Below are 22,744 nucleotides of genomic sequence, written 5' to 3' on the forward strand. Positions count from 1 at the left end.
CCAAAAAGCAACAAAGAAGATCATGCGCAGACTGAAGAAACCACAGTGAATCCAGTTTTGTTGTCTGGTGCAAGTGTGAACACAGATTCTACTCCACATATTATGAATAATTTTCATCCCAAATCCAAAGATACCCCAGAAATCACAAAGACAACTTTATCACCTCTTAGCCAGAACTCCAAAATATCTAGAATATCTCAAGATCATTTAATTCCCACTGAACTAACTCCTGCAGTAGAGGTAACTGAAACTGAACATGGTGAAAAGGGACCTGACAGATCTACACCGGATGGCCTATCAGACTCCAGCGCGATCCTGCTGAAGCCTCTGTCTGGGTTAAAAAACAGGGGACAGGAAGTGCAAACTATAATGATTGGCAGTCAAGATGCTGAGAGCAGTGGTGATTTCCACAGGATCTTTACTGGACCAAATCTGGACGAGATGCCCTCACAATCCCGCAGCCGGAGAAGCTGGATATGGAACCAGTTTTTTGTGATAGAGGAATATAGTGGACCAGAACCGGTGCTGATTGGACGGGTAAGGTTAACATTTATTTAAGTGATTGTTGTGCTTGCATGCTAATTTAAAATGATGAACAACTTCATTTGATGAAACAATGTTTGCAACTCATTTTACTTCTTCAATGCAACGTATTGAGTGGAACATGGTGTTCAACATGACATAAAAGAGCTTGTTGGTAGGGCTGGGCGATATCATATTTTGGTATTTTTTGGCTGAATGGCGATATATGGTATATCTCTGTATTTGCTATATCTTATTTCACATCCTGCCCAATGTTGTCCTACAAACAATGTTCATATTAAAGGCTATGAAAACAAATATAGTGAATGTGACCATGTAGTCTACAGTATAGGGTCAAATTACATTACATTCTAACATTGTAACATTACAATCTAAAAATGAAAATAACGCTTTTTAAAGCAGAAGTTAAATTCACTACACTAAAAATGAATGAATAAAAACAAAAGCACAGGCTATTTTGATTTCCCAGTTACAACAGTCACTTTACAGTTACTGCTATCACAAAAATACACTTACTTATAGGTTTAAAATATAATTTACAGATGGAGAATATACCTGTGAAATTTAAGTTATGCACTGAGGGAAACACCATAAACGCATTAGCATTAAACAGCAGTGTAAGCCACTTTAAACTATACGTGTTAACTATATTTTATGAGTTATTTGAAAGCCCTAAATATTTAGCATGTTTAGGACAGTTTGTATTATTCATTTTCCCCATAGCAGCACTCTGCTAAAACTACTGTATATCAATATAAACGGTATTGCATCATTCCATATTGTATATAAAAAAATACGACGATATATTGTATAAACTTGATATACCGCCCAGCCCTACTTGGTGACATAAGCCAAAGAGTAAAGTCTTTTCAGAAAAGGTTTAGGTAGAAACAGTAATAGGAAGAATTGCAAATGCATATTTTATCTTTGGAATAACATGAACTGTTCACAATGTTTCTGTGTGGACTTTAAAGGGATAGTAATTTCTGGACATCCTCATGTTGTTCTAATCCTTTCTTTCTTCTATGGAACACAAAAGATATTTTGAAAAAAAATCATTTTCCATACAGTGAAAGTCAATGTTTTCAAAGAAAATTGTGACCAAAATGCATATAGATTTGCAATGACTTGAGGGTAAGTAAATAATGACAACATTTTTATCTCCTCAAGGTTCTGTTGAGTTTTTTCAAGACGTTTTAATGCCCACACTATCCTTGTCGCTAAGCAGGTCGATTTGGAAGTTTCTTTTATAAATAAATCAAGGCTATTGCATTACCTCAGAGTTTGTTAAACGTGGGATTTGGACAGTAATTATTAGATGTCACCAGAGAGAAAAAAAAACATAAAACGCAATTACATGCTCAGTGGTCAGATTTAGTAACACATGCACAGACACAGGCATGCACTACAAAACACAGATGCTCGCATACGCTCTGTGGTAATGAGCTGCACTGGATAGGTCACATTATCTGCGATTCACACTGAGTAAGTTTGCCAGCTGCTTATACAGAACACAAGGCTTTAAAGAGTCTGGCGCTAAACCAACACAAGATCAAGAGAGCACACCTCATAAATGTTGCATCCGTTTCTCTGCCTGTCACTGTGCTGACGCTGTATCCCAGTAAATGTTTATCCGATGGGCCAGGACATGCTGCTGTCACTGTTGTTGTTCATCACGATGCACCGTTTACCTGTGTACGATCCAGAGAACTGCATTGTGAATCAGTTATGGCTGAATGGAGGGCAACTGTCTCAGAGACAAAGCTGAACTTGACCGTTCCACTGCTGCGAGTCGAAACACAAGGCCAAACACAAGCACAGGTTTTGATGTATGAACTAGGAACTTTTCTATTTGATTTGGAGTAAAAGAAATTGAATTGGTGGGTTGTTTAACATGACATATAAATTGTGTTAGATGTCATGCAATCAAAAAAAGAGATTTTGTGGCTTTTCAAAGTGCATGTTTTTGAAAAGATTGTTATCTATTGTTTCTGTCACTAAATAAACAATAAAAAAGTAATTGCCACTTTTTATCTCACAATTGCAAGATATAAACTTGCAATTCTGACTTCTTTTCTCAGAATTGTGAGATATAAATTTGCAGTGGCGAACTATAAAGTCTAATTCTGAGGCAAAAAAAGACTTTTTCTCAGAATTGCTACTTTATATAACGCAATTCTGAATTTACAACTCGCAATTTCAACTTTATATCTCGCAATTCTGACTTTATAACTCACAATTCTGACTTTATATCTCGCAATTTCAACTTTATAACTCACAATTCTGACTTTATAACTCACAATTCTGACTTTATATCTCGCAATTTCAACTTTATAACTCACAATTCTGACTTTATAACTCACAATTGTTTCTATCTCGCAATTTCAACTTTATAACTCACAATTCTGACTTTATATCTCGCAATTTCAACTTTATAACTCACAATTCTGACTTTATATCTCACAATTTCAACTTTATAACTCACAATTCTGACTTTATAACTCACAATTGTTTCTATCTCGCAATTTCAACTTTATAACTCACAATTCTGACTTTATATCTCGCAATTTCAACTTTATAACTCACAATTCTGACTTTATATCTCACAATTGTGAGTTTATATCACAATTCTGACTTTATATCTCGCAATTGTGAGATTATATCACAATTCTGACTTTATATGTCGCACTTGTTTCTATCTCACAATATTGACTTTTTAACTCACAATTCTGACTTTATATCTCGCAATTGTGAGTTTATATCATAATTCTGACTTTTTAACTCACAATTGTTTCTATCTCACAATTTTGACTTTATAACTCATAATTGCGACTTTATGGGCCCTATTTTAACGATCTAAACACAAAGTGTAAAGCACACGGCGCAGGTGCACTCAGGGCGTGTCCAAATCCACTTTTGCTATTTTAACGACGGAAAAACGGTCCGTGCACCGGGGCGCATTTTTGAAATGGGTTGTCCCTATTCTCTTAATGAGTAATGGGTGTAACGTTCAATAAACCAATCAGAGTGTCATCTCCCCTTCCCTTTAAGAGCGAGATGCACTCGCGCCATGGCGGACTGATATTTACATGGTGGAATTTGTTGGCGGAAAAGCTGAACGCTTTTCAAGCGAAGAAACCGATCTGCTCGTGCGCGAAGTTAAACGTTTAGTTAGAAGGTAAACAAAGTTACATTTTTATATTTATGTAGCCTACACAATAATATTCTTTTACACTGTAATCCTTTTGTTTTTAATATTTGGCATGTTTGTGTGATGCGCATCCCTGTGTGTAATAAGCAAAGTCGACGTGCCCAGAGGTGCAGTTTCTACCAACGCGCTCTAACAAAAAAATATTGCGCCATTGGCTTTAGACTTTAGACCAGGTTTGAGTTGGTCTATGGCGCAGTCTATTTTCAGCTCCTTAAAATAGCAATGCGACTGAACACACCTCTTTTTTAGACCAGCACGCCCATGGGCGCACTAACTGGCGCAAATGCATTTACTAATTTAAAGACGTGGCGCTGAACGGGAAAACGCGAACGGCGCCGGACGCAAACTAGCAAACACACTTGTGCTGCGCCTTGCGTCGCATTGCGCCAGGTGTATTATAGGGCCCAAAGTCTCACAGTTCTGAGAATTGCAAGATTAAATGTCACAATTACACTTTTTTTTGTTAGCAAAGTGTAGATTTAATATATGTATTCACTGCTCATAGAAGAATGTGTATGTGCACAGGCGCTTAGTTGTTTCTTTGAAAAGTGGCATCTCCAACTACTGGCCTGGCAGCATAATACAGCTTTTTTAGTTGTTTTCGTTCTTAGTCTATGTCTGTTAGCTTTGGGGCAAATCTGTAAACTAATGTAACACATTTTGGTCAAATACAATGCCTTCTAGAAATGCTCTCTACCACTTGTAATAGTAGCGAATCATGTTTTGCCATGCTATTCTGGATAAAAAGGGCAAGCTTTTTGATATGCTCCACTCCCACTTCCTGTTTAAATAGGAAGTATGTCTACACAAGACAGAACAAATATTTTTGCACTTCATCAAAAATGAACAAAGTGTTGACGATGAGTTTGTAAGGATAAAAAGATGCATCTGTGCTAAAGATGAGAAAGTGTGATGTTTATTATGCAATTTTTTGCTGATTTCTGCATTCTACAAAATGTAGCTTAGTCATCACGTCCCAAACCACACAAAAAATGTTACTGAAAAAAAAAAAAAAAGTTTATATTTCTAAAACAATGATTTTGAATTTTAATGTGTATGTCTGTAAGTCATATGCCTGCCATATCTGGTGTGCAACTGCTTTACAAATACTGGAACTTAAATGTTTGTTTTTAGTTAAATTAATGCACAATCAAATAAAACGAAGCCATTTTTCCTCCGTTTGTAGGGCAGAATCACTAATATAGCAGAAGTATGTGATTTGAGACACCATCTTTATCCACAATCTGTATTTCCGCATCCCATTTTCTCTGTTTGTTTTTTTCACCTCCTCTCAAATCTGTTATATGAATCTCCTAATCATCCGCTCTCAGATTTGTGCTTTAATTGCTATACTGCAGTCATCTGTACACTGAAATGTTTCACTGTGGGAATTAAATGAATCCAGTGCATAAAAAAACAAACAAATGTTGAAACAAAAAAAGAGATGGTAAAAAAAGAATGAAATTTGGGAAATGATCTCTGATGAGTTTCCCAGCAGGAAAAGCCCCTCCCCGCTTCTCCTTTTCTTTCATTGTACACTCTTCTTCTCCTTGATCTATCAATTTTTTCCTCTTTTTTTGATTCTCCAGTGTCCACATTTGTTTTTTCAGAAAAATCCACATGCACTTCTCTCCTACATGTGATTCCTCCACTAATGGGTTCAAATGAGGCAAAACGCACACTTCACATAAATACCTAAACACACTCACGCACAAATGTGCACACTCTACTTCTCAATAATACATACAGACCTTGAAGTCCTTGGGAAAATAAAATACTGAATAGGCACTTTTAATAGGCGTCTCTACACTTGAAGAATACGGTAACTTCTAAATGAACCTAAGTGGTCTCTTTGTGTAATTTTCTGCATTGTTTGTATTGATTGGACAAAACTTATAGTGCCAAATTCACACAACTGGTTGATGTAAACTACCATTCAAAGGTTTAGGGTCAGTAGGACTTTTAAAAAGCTCACAAGGGCTGCATTTATTTGATCAAAAATACAGTCAAAACAATAATATTGTGAAATATTGTTACAGTTTAAAATAACTGTTTTCTATGTGAATATATTATAAAATATAATTTACTCCTGTGATCTACTCTGCACATGACATAATAGCGTACCTCCAGCATGCAAACAATTAAAAATAAATGCAGTTTAGTGTGTGAGGATGCCAAGGAATAATTCTGAGTGTAAAAGTAGGCTACGTCAAATAATTATTACAATAAGTTAGGCTCCATTGTGTAACAAGCAAATGAAAAATGATACACATTTATTATTCACAATATGGAAAGAGAAAATAAAACATAGTTCATTAAGAGCATGACTCAAACATGCCATTAATGGGCTTATTCAAGTCCAAGTCCTCTTTTATTTTTTGAGTTATTTTTATCCATTCCGCATCCCCCACATATGTGTGTTTTAGCAAGGCGGTCTGTGTTGCAAGTTGGTGAATGAAGATACTTGCCAAGTTACGTGTCACTACTCTGCTTTATTAATTTATCCAGTGTAAAACCCGGACACTGCCTCACAAATGTGGCTTTTTGTTAATGACTGTTCTACTACAGGATTTAACACAGAGTAACAGTTCACTACCAGTTATAAAAGGCACTGTAACAGTCTGTCACAGGCAATTCTAGTTGCATTTTTCAATTCTTAAATTATCCTTTGACTATGTTCTGGCCCGCCATTTTAAACAATATCTCAATGAACACAAAAACAATTTCCAAAATTGACAAGACTAAGTTTAATATAACATCTGTTTAACTTATAACATGAAAGTAAGTTTAATATAACTTAGATTACACATTTTTTCAGTTTTACGCAAATCAAGGTGATGCAAAAATGACCCCACAACCAAAACTACTACATCTAGTACTTTGTATGTCCTTCAAGATTTTTAATGACAGCACCGAGTCTTCTAGGCATGGAATGAACAAGTTGGCGACATTTTGCAACATCTATCTTTTTCCATTCTTCAAGAATGGCCTCTTTTAGAGACTGGATGCTGGATGAAGAGTGATGCTCAACTTGTCTCTTCAGAATTCCCCATAGGTGTTCGATTGGGTTCAGATCAGGAGACACTGAATCACTTTCACCCTGTTCTTCTTCAGAAATGTGTTTAGGATCATTATGTTGGAAAAGTACATGACGACCAAGGGCACGGAGTGATGGTAGCATCTTCTCTTTCAGTATAGAGCAGAACATCTGTGAATTCATGATACCATCAATGAAATGCAGCTCACAGACAGCAGCACTCATGCAGTCCCACATAAGGACACTGACACCACCATGTTTCACTGTAGGCACCATTCATTTTTCTTTGTATTCCTCACCTTTGCGACGCCATACAGTTTTGAAGGCATCAGTTCCAAAAACATTTATCTTGGTCTCATCACTCCAGAGTATAGAGTCCCAGTAGTCTTCATCTTTGTCAGCATGGGTCCTGGCAAACTCTAGGCGGGCTTTTTTTGTGCCTGGGCTTTTCGTGGACGCCACCCATGCATGCCATTCCTCTGCAGTGTACGCCGTATTGTGGCACAGGAAATAGTCACCCCAGTTTGGCTTTCTACTTCTTTAGATAACTGCAGTGAACTTGCATGCCGATTTTCTTCAATCCTTCTCATCAGAAGACGCTCCTGTCGAGGTGTTAACTCCAGTGGATGACATGGCGTGCATTTCCCAAAAGCATTGTTAGCCAACTAACATTGCAAGTTCCGTCGTTACTTACATAGTTCAACGATTTGGTGTTTCCCGGAATCACAGTTCAAACGAACATTCGCAAACTGCATCGCAAACTTGTGTGGTTGGAACGACAACTCTCGACCTGTAGATGGAAGCATAGTTTCTTGTTTTTATGACATGTGGACATAATAAATCGTTATCTTGAGCAAAATAAGCAAGCTGACATTAAGTACAATGTATATCTTTTATTTCCAATATATATAAATGTCATTTATATATTTTAGTTTGTCAAGAGATTTAAAGCACCATTTTTGGAGAGTGCGCATGTGCGTACGTGCTCTAGTACGTAAGAACAAGCATTTAATTTAATCTGGAAATAAAGCAAAATAACTGAGGAAAATGAGAATTAGTCCTCTAATGCCATGTCTGTAATTTATAGCAAAAAATCTAGCATTAATTCGATCTCAAACGGATTTATTTAAAGAAGTTATTACTCACCACCTGCGTGACATCATTCACCAATGTGGTTGAACTACAGGTTTGCGACAATATGGTTTCGGGAAACAGTCATGATTTGTTCAACGATGCATCGTACTATGGTAGTTCAGCAGCGAGTTACACTGTTGTTCGGGAAATGCACCCCTGAACGTCTCTGTGAGATGGTTGCAGTTCCATCTTTTTAAAATTTTTGTACCAGTTTTGCTACAGTATTCTGACTGATAAGTAAAGCTTTGCTGATCTTCTTGTAGCCTTCACCTTTCTGGTGTAAAGAAATGATTTTCTTTCTCAGGTTTTGTGACATTTCTCTTCCATGTGGTGCCATTGCTGACAGCATGAAATGGGGTTTTAACACCCTTTTATAGTCAACTGTCTAATGAATAATTAGACTCACCTGTGGTTGAATTCTTGTTAAATTAGACATTTGTAGTCTAAAATTAAGCTTTGCTCCAGAGACTTTAAGTGGGGTGTACTCATTTTTTGATCACTAATTTGAGTAAATTGACAATTTTGCTCTCTAAGTTATATTAAGTTATATTATTAACCTTACTTTCATGTTATAAGTTAAAGATGTTAACATTTTGTCTTGTCAATATTTATTTATTATTTTTTAAAGGGGGTGTACATATTTATGCTGAGCACTGTATATATATATATATATATATATATATATATATATATATATATATATATATATATATATATATATATATATATATATATATATATATATATATATATATATATATATATATATATATATATATACGAAAATAGAAAGTTCTAATTCTAAATTCTGTATTAATTAATGCAGCAATTTGCTATGGCAAACAGCACAAGACTAGATGCAGTATAATGCAGTATATTATTTGGTGGAAGAGCTGTTTATTCCATTAAATTTCACTTCTAGTTTACTTCAGTGTCTTTCATCAAATTGCTGTTGCCGTTGCTTCATGTTGTGCCTAATAACACCCTGTAGCCGTGGTAAAGTCATAGTGCTTTAGTCGCTGACAACATGTCAAGGAACAACATAGAATAAGAGCTTGTCATCGTTTTTGCAAGAGAGCTGATAAATTTGAACGAGACAGTGGTTGAGGAGACGTGGGCAGCAGTTTGTTATGTTTCTTTTCGCTCACCACTGTCTTGGCCTTCTCTTGCGCACTTTCATTTTCTTGCACTTTCATTGGCTGGTCATTGCAGTTGCTAGTTTGACTAGTTGCAGTGTGAAGTATTCACTAGAAGAATGGCGGCTATATTTGTATGCCAAATCTACTTAATCGTGTAATGTATGAATTTTATAAGGTTATTTTGTCATATGCCATCAGAGACATTTAGGATCAGGATATTTAAGTGTACATTTTCTCTTTGGAATATCGCACTATTTATACTACAAAATGGCATTGAATATAGTGCATAAGTACATGACTTGGGACGCACCTATGACCTGGATTTTGAATGTGGATAGTAAAGTTGAGCACATGGCATTATGGGATTTAGTACATGTTTACTGCACATTTTGGCAAATGTAGTAGGTCAACTTTCTATAAATTCAGAAAATTTAAGAGTACTATATTATTATGTAATTCTGAACATACTGTATGAGGTTAAAACTCTGAATAGCCAAAGGAAGCAGTGGGCGTTCTGTCATCCAGCCGTTAATTGGCAGGTTTAAGAGTGTCCAGTTGTCACTGTTTAGCACGGGTTATTATTGAGGAGAGAAAGCTAAAGATGGTTCTGGCGGTCCTGAGCTAGCAGTGGTGGGTTTATCTCTGCATGTTTACTCAGGGTTGGCAGTTTTGGAAGCTTTTGGCAGCTCTTTGCTGTGTGTGTCTGTTAAGCTTAGGGTCTTAGTTTAAATGTAGGCTGTGAACCTGCCCATCACTGGACCATGAGCAGAGCTGAAGTCCCTCTTAGCATGTGGTCAGATTCGACACACTCTGTGAGCAGCGCGATACAGTCCCTGCGTGTATATGTGTTCTTATAGTGTTTGTGTTTATATGTGTATATACTGTAGGGATGTGCATCTCCATAATTGCTGCCGATGCGATGCACATCTTGATGCATAGCCAACCATACGATACATTAAAGAAACATACTGTGTAAATTCATGTGTGTGCATTTGTGCATTAATCATTTGTAATTTTATTTTTTACTTTTAATTAATATCATGGGAACCTTTTTTGCACATTGTTTCTGTTATTTTACAGATGCTTTGGCAATAATAAAATAAAAAGTAAATTAATTGTATTTTTTCTGTTGTTGTTTCTTTTATTTGTTTTGATGATTATTTAGCATTAATAGAGAATAGAGAAAATAAAAATAAACAAAAATATAATTAATAATCACTGAATAAATTATTTTAATTATTCAACCATTAAATGGTTGATTTTAAAATAATTTATTTTATCTTTTACTTTTTAGCCAGTTCTTTTGCTTTGGTTAAATTGAAAAAAAAAAAAAATAAAATAAAATAAAATAAAAAATACTATAAAATACATTAAATAGTTCAGTTATTGAGTGATCATTACTAAATCATTCAATAATTTAAATAATGTATTGAATTTTTTGTTTATTTGTAAATATTTTGTAATTTATTATGGAGCGAACGATTTACTATTTTGGTCCTTCGATTTGGTATTTCGTTCCCTCGATTTACTAAATTATGCGCACGATTTACTATTTCGTTCCTTTGATTTGCTATTTCGTTCCCTCGATTTACTAAATTATGCGCATGATTTACTATTTCCTTCCTTCGATTTGCTATTTCGTTCCCTCGTTTTACTAAATTATGCGCACGATTTACTATTTCGTTCCTTTGATTTGCTATTTCGTTCCCTCGATTTACTAAATTATGCGCACAATTTACTATATCGTTCCTTTGATTTGGTATTTCGTTCCCTCGTTTTACTAAATTATGTGCACAATTTACTATTTCGTTCCTTTGATTTGGTATTTCGTTCCCTCGATTACTAAATTATGTGCACGATTTACTATTTCCTTCCATCGATTTGGTATTTCGCTCTCTCGATTTACTAAATTATGTGCACGATTTACTATTTCCTTCCATCGATTTGGTATTTCGCTCTCTCGATTTACTAAATTATGTGCACGATTTACTATTTCATTCCTTGGATTTGCTATTTCGTTCCCTTGTTTTACTTAATTATGTGCATGATTTACTATTTCCTTCCATCGATTTGGTATTTCGTTCTCTCAATTTACTAAATTATGTGCATGATTTACTATTTCATTCCTTGGATTTGCTATTTCGTTCCCTCGATTTACTAAATTATGTGCATGATTTACTATTTCCTTCCATCGATTTGGTATTTTGTTCCCTCGATTACTAAATTATGTGCACGATTTACTATTTAATTCCTTGGATTTGCTATTTCGTTCCCTTGATTTACTAAATTATGTGCACAATTTACTATTTCCTTCCATCGATTTGGTATTTCGTTCTCTCGATTTACTAAATTATGTGCACAATTTAGTATTTCCTTCCATCGATTTGGTATTTCGTTCTCTCGATTTACTAAATTATGTGCATGATTTACTATTTCATTCCTTGGATTTGCTATTTCGTTCCCTCAATTTACTAAATTATGTGCACGATTTACTATTTCATTCCTTGGATTTGCTATTTCGTTCCCTTGATTTACTAAATTATGTGCACGATTTACTATTTCCTTCCATCGATTTGGTATTTTGTTCCCTCGATTACTAAATTATGTGCACGATTTACTATTTCATTCCTTGGGTTTGCTATTTCGTTCCCTCGATTTACTAAATTATGTGCACGATTTACTATTTCATTCCTTGGATTTGCTATTTCGTTCCCTTGATTTACTAAATTATGTGCACGATTTACTATTTCCTTCCATCGATTTGGTATTTTGTTCCCTCGATTACTAAATTATGTGCACAATTTACTATTTAATTCCTTGGATTTGCTATTTCGTTCCCTTGATTTACTAAATTATGTGCACAATTTACTATTTCATTCCTTGGATTTGCTATTTCGTTCCCTTGATTTACTAAATTATGTGCACAATTTACTATTTCCTTCCATCGATTTGGTATTTCGTTCTCTCGATTTACTAAATTATGTGCACAATTTACTATTTCCTTCCATCGATTTGGTATTTCGTTCTCTCGATTTACTAAATTATGTGCATGATTTACTATTTCATTCCTTGAGTTTGCTATTTCGTTCCCTCGATTTACTAAATTATGTGCACGATTTACTATTTCATTCCTTGGATTTGCTATTTCGTTCCCTTGATTTACTAAATTATGTGCACAATTTACTATTTCCTTCCATCGATTTGGTATTTCATTCTCTCGATTTACTAAATTATGTGCATGATTTACTATTTCATTCCTTGGATTTGCTATTTCGTTCCCTCGATTTACTAAATTGTGCACACAATTTATTATTTTGTTCCCTCGATTTGCTAAATTATGCGCACGATTTACTATTTCCTTCCATCGACTTTGTATTTCGTTTTTTCGATTTACTAAATTATGTGCACGATTTACTATTTTGTTCCCTCAATTTGCTAAATCTTGCACACAATTTGCTATTTCATTCCCGCGATTTGCTAAATCGTGCGCACGATTTACTATTTCGTTCCTTCGATTTGGTACTTCATTTCCTCGATTTACTAAATCGTGCACACAATTTACTATTTCATTCCCTTGATTTACTAAATTGTGCACATGATTTACTATTTCGTTCCTTCAATTTGCTATTTCGCTCTTTCAATTTGCTAAATCGTGCACACAATTTACTATTTTGTTACTTCGATTTGCTATTGCGTTTTCTTGATTTACTAATCTGAGCACACAATTTACTATTTTGTTGCTTTTATTTAATATTTGTTCCCTCGATTTGCTAAATTGTTTGAACAATTTACTTTTTCGTTCCCTCAATTTATAAATCGTGCTCATGATTTAGCAAATTGAGGGAACAAATGAGTAAATTGTGCGCATGACTTTTAAATCGAGGTAACGAATGAGTAAATCGTGCGTGCAATTTAGCCTACTATTTTTTCCTGAATGTCATGTGTGGGGCTCCATCATTTTATTTTTATAATTACATTGTAATAATTTTATTGTTGTTTCTGTTATTTGTGTTGATGCTTTGTTGCATTAAATGTGAAGTGTGTAATCAGATGATGATTTAACCAATCACATGACTTTGGGATGAGATTACCTGTTTGAAATCAGTCATTATTTTAGTCAGAAACTATACGCTTAATTTGCAAATCCTTTTTACTTCGGTAATGTGACATTTTTTTTGGAATGAAAAATTGTAGGGTGGAGATTTTTGATAAGTTTTGCACAGTAACACCGGACCAGGAATGTGAATCACAAAAGTAAATATGGTGCATTTTGATTTCACATTTTCTTGAAATACGTGTACATCTGTGTTTGTGTGTGTGTTTTGACTGGTTAGAGTAATAGGCAGTGAATGTGCTTTGACATCATGGTCATGCTGTGTTCTGGAACTCACACACGCGTGAACGCAGACTGCTCAGCCTGGGGCTTCATGTAGCTCACCACAGAGAGAGAGAGAGAGAGAGAGAGAGGCTCCTTTAAGCTGCTCTTTGATGCTGTTCTTTTTTTTTCCTTGTCTGACACACAGCAATGTTTGCTTTATTGCCTCCCAAAATCAACCAAGCGTGCCTCCTATGTGACCCCCTCAGGACAGGAAGTCTCCCTGACTGCAGGAAGTGTAAATCTTTCCCACTTCACATCACTCGGGGCGGAATTTGTCTTTGGCTTAGCACTCTTAGGAATTCAAGGATGAATTCCCTAAATTTCAGAGAACATTTGTCAGTTTGTCGGGTTTGGGACCGCTGTCAGTGGGTTTGTAAATATATTACAGAAGGTCCAATATTGTGGAATAAAACACCGAGGACTGTGTGATTGTTTGCTTGTCAGATTGTATGATACGACCCCAATACGATTTTGGGTAAAAACCAAGGTATGCTTTTATGACAGTCTATATGATTTATATTTTAAGACTGGTGACGATTGACAGTGTTTACGCAGAGTCATATTAATCAATCACGTCATGTTCTGATATCCTCATTGATATGTGAAATTGAAATGGTACAGCAAAAACTCAAGCATCTATCCATCATCTATCTTTTTTCAGTTGATCATAATTCTGGTTTCTTTCTTTCAAATTCGAATTGCAATTGAATTCTGCATCCTGCTTGATTCCTCAATTCAGATTCACTTCAAATGTAGGAAGTAAAACTGAATTTAAGAGGCATTCTCAATTCAGTTCTGAATGGCACACAACCTACACTCTTTCTCCATTTTTGGCCATTAGTAGTGTATTCTTCTTCAGTAGCACTGTCCGACTATCTCTGAGTAATTGCAGACCCGCTGATCATGTCCATCCTCTCTCTGATGTCAGAATAAACGCATTTTCCCTCACGGCCCTCAGATCTGACGGTTCTTGCCACTCTGACTGGTGCTAATATCTATTAGAGCTGATTCTGAGATCTGCTTGAACGCTTTGTTCTGTGTTATTCTCTCTTTCTTTCTTGCATTCAGAAGAACAACTCCTGCTCTGCCTCTCACTGTCACACATACATCCTCTCTCTCAGACTACAAATGGCTTCAGAGTGCACTAAAGAAAAGCACTCAGCGTACCTCAGAGCTCTTATTATGATCAAAAGCCTTCATGCCTCTCAAATTTTGAACCAGCCAGTGGATGGTGCGAGTTTCTCGGGCTGTGTTTGGAAGAGCACACTACCATGCAGTGTTGAGGAGCAGCTAACTTTATAAGTAGTGGTGCTATATACTTCATTTGTTCAGTATAGCATGTTTCCAAAGTACTGTAGCTTTTAAATACTGTAACCAATAACAAGCTGCTAGTAGTAGTAGTAGCTAGTCAGCTCAAGAATAATTGACACATTTGGTAAATATGAGCAAAGGTGGCTGTGAAAATAAATCTGAATTGTTTATCCTTATTCCAAAATTATAACCTTTCATCAAAGTAAAACAATTGTGGGGGGAAACTCACATAATGAAATAAATGTTTTTCTCCAATACATGTTGGCCACAATTATTGGCACCCCTAGAAATTGTCATAAACTATCTCTGAAATATATTCCCATTCATGTATTTTTTTTTTTAGCACACCAGGGTGACTAGGAGCTTGAAATTGTCCAGCCATGACTTCCTGTTTCACAGGAGTATAAATATGAGGAAATGCAAAGGCCAAATTCCCTTAATCATCTATCACAGTGAGTAAAACCCAAGAATATAGTTCTGATGTGCAGCAAAAGTTTATTGAGCTTCACAAAATAGAAAGTGGCTGTAAGAAAATAGCTAAAGCACTGAAAACCCCCATTTCCACCATCATGGCATTGTATTCGTCTGAAAGAAGTCATACACACCTAGAATGGCTTGAGGGTGAGTAAATCATGGGGTAATTTTCATTTTTGGGTGAACTATCCCTTTAAGAAGGTCCAATCAACTAAAGATGTTACAAATCTGCCTGGAAGAGGACGTGTGTGTATATTGTCCTAATGTGAAGTGAGGAGGAGAGTTTGAGTGGACAAAGACTCTCCAAGGATCACAGCTGGAGAATTGCAGAGATTAGTTGAGTCTTGAATCTCAGAAAGCCTAAAAAAAATCAAACAGCACCTACATCCCCCACAAGATGTTTTGGAGGGTTTCAAGAAAAATCCTCTTCTCTCATCCAGAAACAATCTCCAGCATATTCAGTTGTCAGACACGACTGAAACTTCAAAAAGGACCGGCTTCTGTGGTAAGATGAAACTAAAAAAAAAAAGCTTTTTGGCAGCAAACCCACCAGATTTATTTGGTGCAGACTTGGATAAAAAGTACCCCATGCCCACGGTTAAATATACTGCTGGATCTTTGATTTTGTGGGCCTATTTTTTTTGCTGGAACTCCTGGACGTCTTGTTCAGATACATGGCATCATGGATTCTAGCAAATACCAACAGATAAAAAATCTAAATCTGACTGTTTTTGCTAGAAATCCAATAATGGGCCATGATTGGATCTTCAATCAGGACAATGATCCAAAACAAACATAAAAACCAACACAAAAAGGGGTCACAAAAAGCTTCTGCCATGGTCGTCCCAGTCCCCTGACCTGAAACCTAAAGAAAATGAGTGGAGTGAACTGAAGAGAAGAAGAACTAACATGGAGCTGGGATTCTGCAAGGAGGAATGGTCTCTGATTTCCAAACTCATCAGGCATTATAGTAGAAGACTCAGAGCTGTCATCTTGGGAAAAGGGAATTGCAATAATTGTGTGCCCAAAAATTGTGGCCAACGTGAACTAGAGAAAACATTTATTTCATAATGAGCTTTCCCCCCATTTTCAATTGTTTTACTTCAATGAAAGGTTAGAATTTTGTGAATTTTTTGAATGAAAGATCAAATGGATAAACAATGCATATTTATTTTCACAACCGCCTTTGATCACATTTACCAAGGGTGCCAATAATTCATGAGTTGACTGAAGCTGGTTTTTAATGTTTCATTGTATTGTGCACACAGCTCTACAGTTAAGCGAGTTAATGAAACATACTCTCCTTCAAATCTACCTCTCATGTGACATGGGAGATTCAGTTTAGCGAATTACTTGGTTCAGGTTAATTAAGTGGTTAAAAACAATGCAATGAGCCTTGTGCTGAAATCCCTGTGTGGCATTTTACATCTTAAATCATCCAGTTTTGACTTGGGTTATATCTGGATGTTTTCTGGTTGTATTCACTGTTCAAGTTTGATGCTTTCACTTTAATTGGGAACTGCATATTCATGCATGCATTTGTTCAAAAACCCTGATTGTTTTTGTGCTGGAAAAATACTGCAGTTTGTAATAATAAAATATATGATTTAATAGTCATATACAACATAACTTTTCAAAACGGTGGGGTTAATACATTTTTCATTGTTACAAAAGATTTCTGTTTCAAATAAATGTCATGTCCTGTTTTTGTTTTGAACTTGAAAAACTCACAAAAACATGAGGCAGCACAACTGTTTTCAACATTGATAATTATGTTTCTTGAGCAGCAAATCAGCATATTAGAATAATTTCAGAAGGATCATGTGACACTGAAAACTTCAGCTTTGATCACAGTAATAAATTACATTTTAACATGTATTGCAGACTTGGTAAACATAAAAGACTTTTAAAAAGATGTAAAAATCTTACAGACCCCAAACTTTTGAATGGAAGTTTATTTAAAAAGATCCTCCCCTTTACGCTGTAAACATCTTGTTGAATAGCTAATTACTTTTCGAAAGACTAGTTTGACTGTAATTGTATTACTTTGTATATTGTACACTCTAAAAAAATGCTTATAAACAACCCAAGTTGGGTTGAAAATGGACAAACCCAGAGAGTGGGTTGTTTTAACCCAGCATTTGGGTTAAGTGTTTGCCAGTTTTATTTAACCCAACTATTGTTTAAAAATGACTATACGGCTGGCTTAAAATGAACCCAAAACTAGGTTTGAAATTGAAAATCAGACACATAATTACTAGAGGCAACAATAATAATCAAAGGGTGAACATTTATTAATAAGAAATTTAATAAATGTTTATTGTTTAACCCAGCCGCTGGGTTAAAACAGCCCAATTGCTGGGTTTGTCCATTTTCAACCCAACCTGAGTTGTTTTTAACCCAGCATTTTTTTAGAGTGTAGCTTAACCTGGAAACAGTATCAAACTTCATTTTTAACATTTCCTTCAAGTAATTTTTGATCAGACTGATATGAGATAAAACATTTTGCACTGACAGTCCTGCCTTACAGTTAAAAGAGATGCTTAATTGTGTAATTTGAGCTAAAAACGCACAATTTATGATACCAACATTTTTGGACTTTCCCCATTCTGAGCTGACTTATCTTACGGTTTACTTTTTTATTTCTTTTTCTTTTTTTTTAATAGTATGCAGTATTTGTATAGTATTCCGTTCCAAACATCTGTCTGTGTGCTGTTCCTCCAGCAAGCTTGTGTTCCATTGAAGGACAAATGTGTTAATATGAGATTATGAATCCATGTTCTTACCTCACTTATTTAAAACATTCTGACAGCTTGTGCACTCGTGTTCTGCTACGGCTGAGAGCTGCCATGTCTGAATATACAGCTCCGGTCTGACGTATGCAAATGCATTTGTGTGTGTGTGTGAGTGTAAGGCATTTTCAGTGCTAATTTGTAGATTTAAATACGCATGCTGTCAGATGCACAGTGGTACAGTGGTGGTGTTTGTGTGGTGATGAGACATGGTAATGGGGGATGATCAACGCACAGATCCATTAATCCAGACACCAGAACTACAGAGCTCGGGTCCATCTATGTGTGTACTTATATGTGTGTTTCTGTAAGAAATAATGAATAAAAATGCTTATTGAATAATAATAATAATAATAATAATAATAATAATAATAGAATAGAATATATTTGAGAATTCAGACAAAAAAAAAAAAGCACCATAAGAGCAATCCATACAGTTTAAAGGTGCACTTGATTCAAAAATTGAATTTATCTTGGCATAGTTAAATAACAAGAGTTCAGTACATGGAAATGACATACAGTGAGTCTTAAACTCCATTGTTTCCTCCTTCTTATATAAATCTCATTTGTTTAAAAGACCTCCGAAGAACAGGCGAATCTCAACATAACACCGACTGTTATGTAACAGTCGGGGTGTACACCCCAATATTTGCATATACCAGCCCATGTTCCCAACATTATGAAAGGGATTACACATCTGGATCTGTGCCCAGCTGAATCATCAGACTAGGTAAGCAAGCAAGAACAATAGCGAAAAATGGCAGATGGAGCAATAATAACTTACATGATCCATGATATCATGATATTTTTAGTGATATTTGTAAATTGTCTTTCTAAATGTTTCGTTAGCATGTTGCTAATGTGGTTAAAGTTACCATCGTTTCTTACTATATTCACGGAGCCGTCGCTTTTTCATTTTTAAACACTTGCAGTCTGTATAATTCATAAACACAACTTCATTCTTTATAAATCTCTCCAACAGTGTGTAATGTTAGCTTTAGCCACGGAGCATAGCCTCAAATTCATTCAGAATCAAATGTAAACATCCAAATAAACATTGTACTTACGCGATTAGACATGCTGCATGACGAACACTTTGTAAAGATCCATTTTGAGGGTTATATTAGCTGTGTGAACTTTTTTTATGTTGTTTAAGGCAAGCGCGAGCTCTTCGGGCGTGGAGCATCAGATTTAAAGGGGCCGCGTACCCTGAATCGGCTCATTTATAAAGATGCCCCAAAATAGGCAGTTAACACTCTGAGGTCTGACGGTATCGCCGGCGATACCACCGTGGTTTTTTTCTTATCAGTGTGAAAGAGACTCAAAATACTCCGTCAATGTTGCACATACAATTAAGAGTTATACACCATTTTAATCTGTGGAATATCTTCTTTTATTTATATACACTCAAAGTAAAAACAAAATGTTGTGCTTTTTGTAAAATAAAGAAAACTAACATGATGCGTGATCTCTCCTCTCCCTCTGAACGAACTCCAATCTGATAGTTCTCAGAAAATGAACTGTAACTTAGTGAATACTAATGACAAAAAAATTAAACTTATGTCTAAAAAAAACGTTAAGATGTCAGGTGTTTATGTAATCTGTATGAAAAGAGAGCCATGTCAGAAATCCGTGATTCAGCTCATTATCCGCTAATGCGACCACACCCACGGAGCCAGCGCTATTCAGAGGCAAATTCAGACAACACATGCATTCATCCTTTCAATCGTGTATTTATTGTCTTGAAAAGTGTTTATTTGGATGTTAAAGCAATGGTTAGCGATCTCTAGAAGACATGCAGTTTGTTCCTGTTTTTTTTTCTTCTATAGATGAATTTTAGATGAGTTTTTGTTTCTTTAGCGCCCTCCGGCTGCAGTATGTATTGGAAACTCCATTCATGGAATAGTCTCTTCTTCTTTTAGATGAATTTCTGGACTAAAATGCACAGAGCGCCCTCCGACTTCAAGGATGAATTGAAAACACCAGCGCTCATAGTAATGACAATGAATATTAAATTAATATAACTCCTCTGTATAGAAAATTGACATAAGCATATGAGAATCCAATATTTCTCCAAATGTGCATGCTTTTAAACTAAAAGCCTATATTCAGACTCTTTGCATCACAGAAATACATTATATTTTAAAGTATAATATAAAACCATTACTTTATATTGTAATAATATTTTTCTGTATGTTTCATATATCATAATGAGCTTGAGACATCACAGAAGGTTTTTTTTTCACAGCCTACCTGACTGAAATGCCTCATTAATATGCAAGTCATTTCAGCTCATTACTATCCAATTCTTTTGTCTTCTCAGGTGAGAATGGCCCATTTTCAGTGGTGATTCACGCCTCCTCGCATACTGTGTTTCTTGGCAAAAAGTGTCTTACAAAAACTAAATCAATATATTGTTTTATATGAAGGAGTAGGCAGCATAATTTGTACATAATTTTGAAGCAAAAACTCTAGTCTACAACCTCCAATACCCAAAAGTCTTGTAAACACAGATTTACTATATTTTTTTTGGCCTTATTTCAGTGACTTAAGTTTCTTGTTTTTTCAATAACCACGCATAAATGTTATTCCTTCAAAAACACAAACATGTACATACATGTTCCTCACATATTATTGTAGCCTAGTTTGTGCTGAATACAGTGTAATGACACTTTTGTCATTAATATGTTTATGAACAACTGAAAAAAGCACAAATGTCAGGGCATGTCAAAACTTTTCCAAGCCCCAAATCAGCCTCAGACTCCAGAGGGTTAAAAAAATGAATAATAAAAAAAAAATCTATGGGGTATTTTGAGCTGAAACTTCACAGACACATTCAGGGGACAGCTTAGACTTATATTACATCTTTAAAAAAAAAGTTCTAGGGCACCTTTAAGAGCAATATTCACAGTCTTTTGAAGCTCTGTGTGATGAACAGATCAAAATTTTAAGGTCTTTAAGGTGATCAAACTGTTGTTTTTGGGGTTTTTTTGCAGGTGAAAACCCAGTTCACAGGTTAATCTAGACCAGTTTATGGAATATTTTATATCTCACAATTCTTAAAAGGAAAAACAGAATTGTGAGATATACTCATTATGCTATCTTTTTTAGTTTTAAGTTTATATCCTACAATTCTTTTTTTCCCCTCAGAACTGTGATATAAACTCACAATTGTGAGTTATAAAGTCTGAACTGGGAGATATAAACATGCAAATGCTTGAAAAAGAGTCAGAACTGTGAGATAAAAATGTTATAGACTATGTTTAAAAGTTATCTATCTAAAATGTTGCAGGTTTAAATATTATTTCATACTGTAGCTGCTATGTCCCCTATGAACTGCGTACGGTTTACATCAAATTCATGCTTCAATTATTGCAGGTTTCATCAGTCCAGTCTGAGACTTTCAACATAAACTTCAAAGGATGACTTCAATGGTATTCTATAAAAATGAAGACTATATTTGTATTACAATTCTGATTTCCAAAGACACAACGGAAATTTTTCTCTTATTCTGTGGATTTTGCCCATTTTGTTACCACTATTTTTCCCTGTTAGTATGGTATAATTGTGCAGATAATCCTGCCCTTAAACTCTGTGATTGATTCTGGTCATTTCTTCACCAGAAAAATCTGCAGTAAGGACTAGACAGTTTTCACCAAATTATAGTATATCTACAGCACAGGGCTGATTATGTGCACTTACTGGATATTTGTGCTGAGAATGTGGGAGTGTGTTCAACATCTTGGTGTCTAAAAAGCAGTCTGAAAGTCTAAAAAGTACAGAATTGAGTGAATCAAATGAAAAAAGATGGAAAGTTGTCACTGTTTTAAGACTGAAAGCAGGGGGAAGAGATTTTAGAAACAGCAGGAGAAAAGAACCTAAGAGCTCCTTTAATCACAAGCTCCCTCAACCCACTTCAGTTTCCCAGCATGCCGAGCTTTAGTGTGATCACAGGATGGGAAACCACTATAAAGCCTTATTCTGACCACACACACTCCTTCTGTACTAAAGTAGTACTCCAAAAAGCTGTGAGAACAAGACAAAGATAAGACGGAGAAAGAGACCCGACTGAAGGATGAATAATCCCTTCAGCTCCCTCTAGCTGGCCGTCAACTCACTCTCTCTCTCTCTCTCACCCTGACCCAGCTTAGAAATAATAACTTAATTCTTGTTAAACTCTCCTCTCCTCCCTCACACACACTTACAGAAGCAGACAAAGGCAGAATATTAGCTGTCAGAAAAGCTTCCATTAGAGTGGAAGATGGATGGATAAACATGACAGTGAGGTGTTAGACGAGGGTTAAACAGATGGACAAACAGAAAGGGAGAGAGTGAAACAGATGGACAAAGAGGGTGAGAGGCAAACAGCTGAGAAGAGAAGAGGAGTACAACACAGATGGACATGTAGACTGCCATTGTGTGTGTGTGTGTGTGTGTGGGTTAGAGGGGAAAATCCAGAGAACGGTTATGTCACAATAACCTACATGCAGATTGCTCATACTACATTTGCAGTGTGCAGATAAAGAGATGTTGCCCCCATAAGCAGCTTTAATGTACAATAGTTTACTACTTTTTGTTAGTAGCCTGCAGTGTTGGAGAAGCAGCACTAATTTATTTGTTTAGTAGTGTGCCAGTAATTCAGCTGTATAATATAGCATTTATTTATTTATTTTTTAAATTTGATTGGAAGCCAGCTTGAACCAGGTAATGACCAGTGTTGGCGGT

General features: G+C 35.6%; 1 protein-coding gene across 1 annotated transcript in view; it reads left to right on the forward strand.

Annotated features, from left to right (window-relative positions):
* Window positions 1-441: 441 nt before the first annotated feature.
* Window positions 442-22,744, forward strand: part of LOC137008806 (cadherin-24) — a 79,894-nt gene continuing 57,591 nt past the window's right edge. Inside the window, exon 1 of the mRNA XM_067370521.1 lies at window positions 442-537. Coding sequence (XP_067226622.1) covers window positions 442-537 — 96 coding nt within the window. The remainder of the gene's footprint in view (window positions 538-22,744) is intronic.

Source organism: Chanodichthys erythropterus, chromosome 20 (genome assembly GCF_024489055.1).
Source record: "Chanodichthys erythropterus isolate Z2021 chromosome 20, ASM2448905v1, whole genome shotgun sequence".
NCBI classification, from domain to species: Eukaryota; Metazoa; Chordata; class Actinopteri; order Cypriniformes; family Xenocyprididae; genus Chanodichthys; species Chanodichthys erythropterus.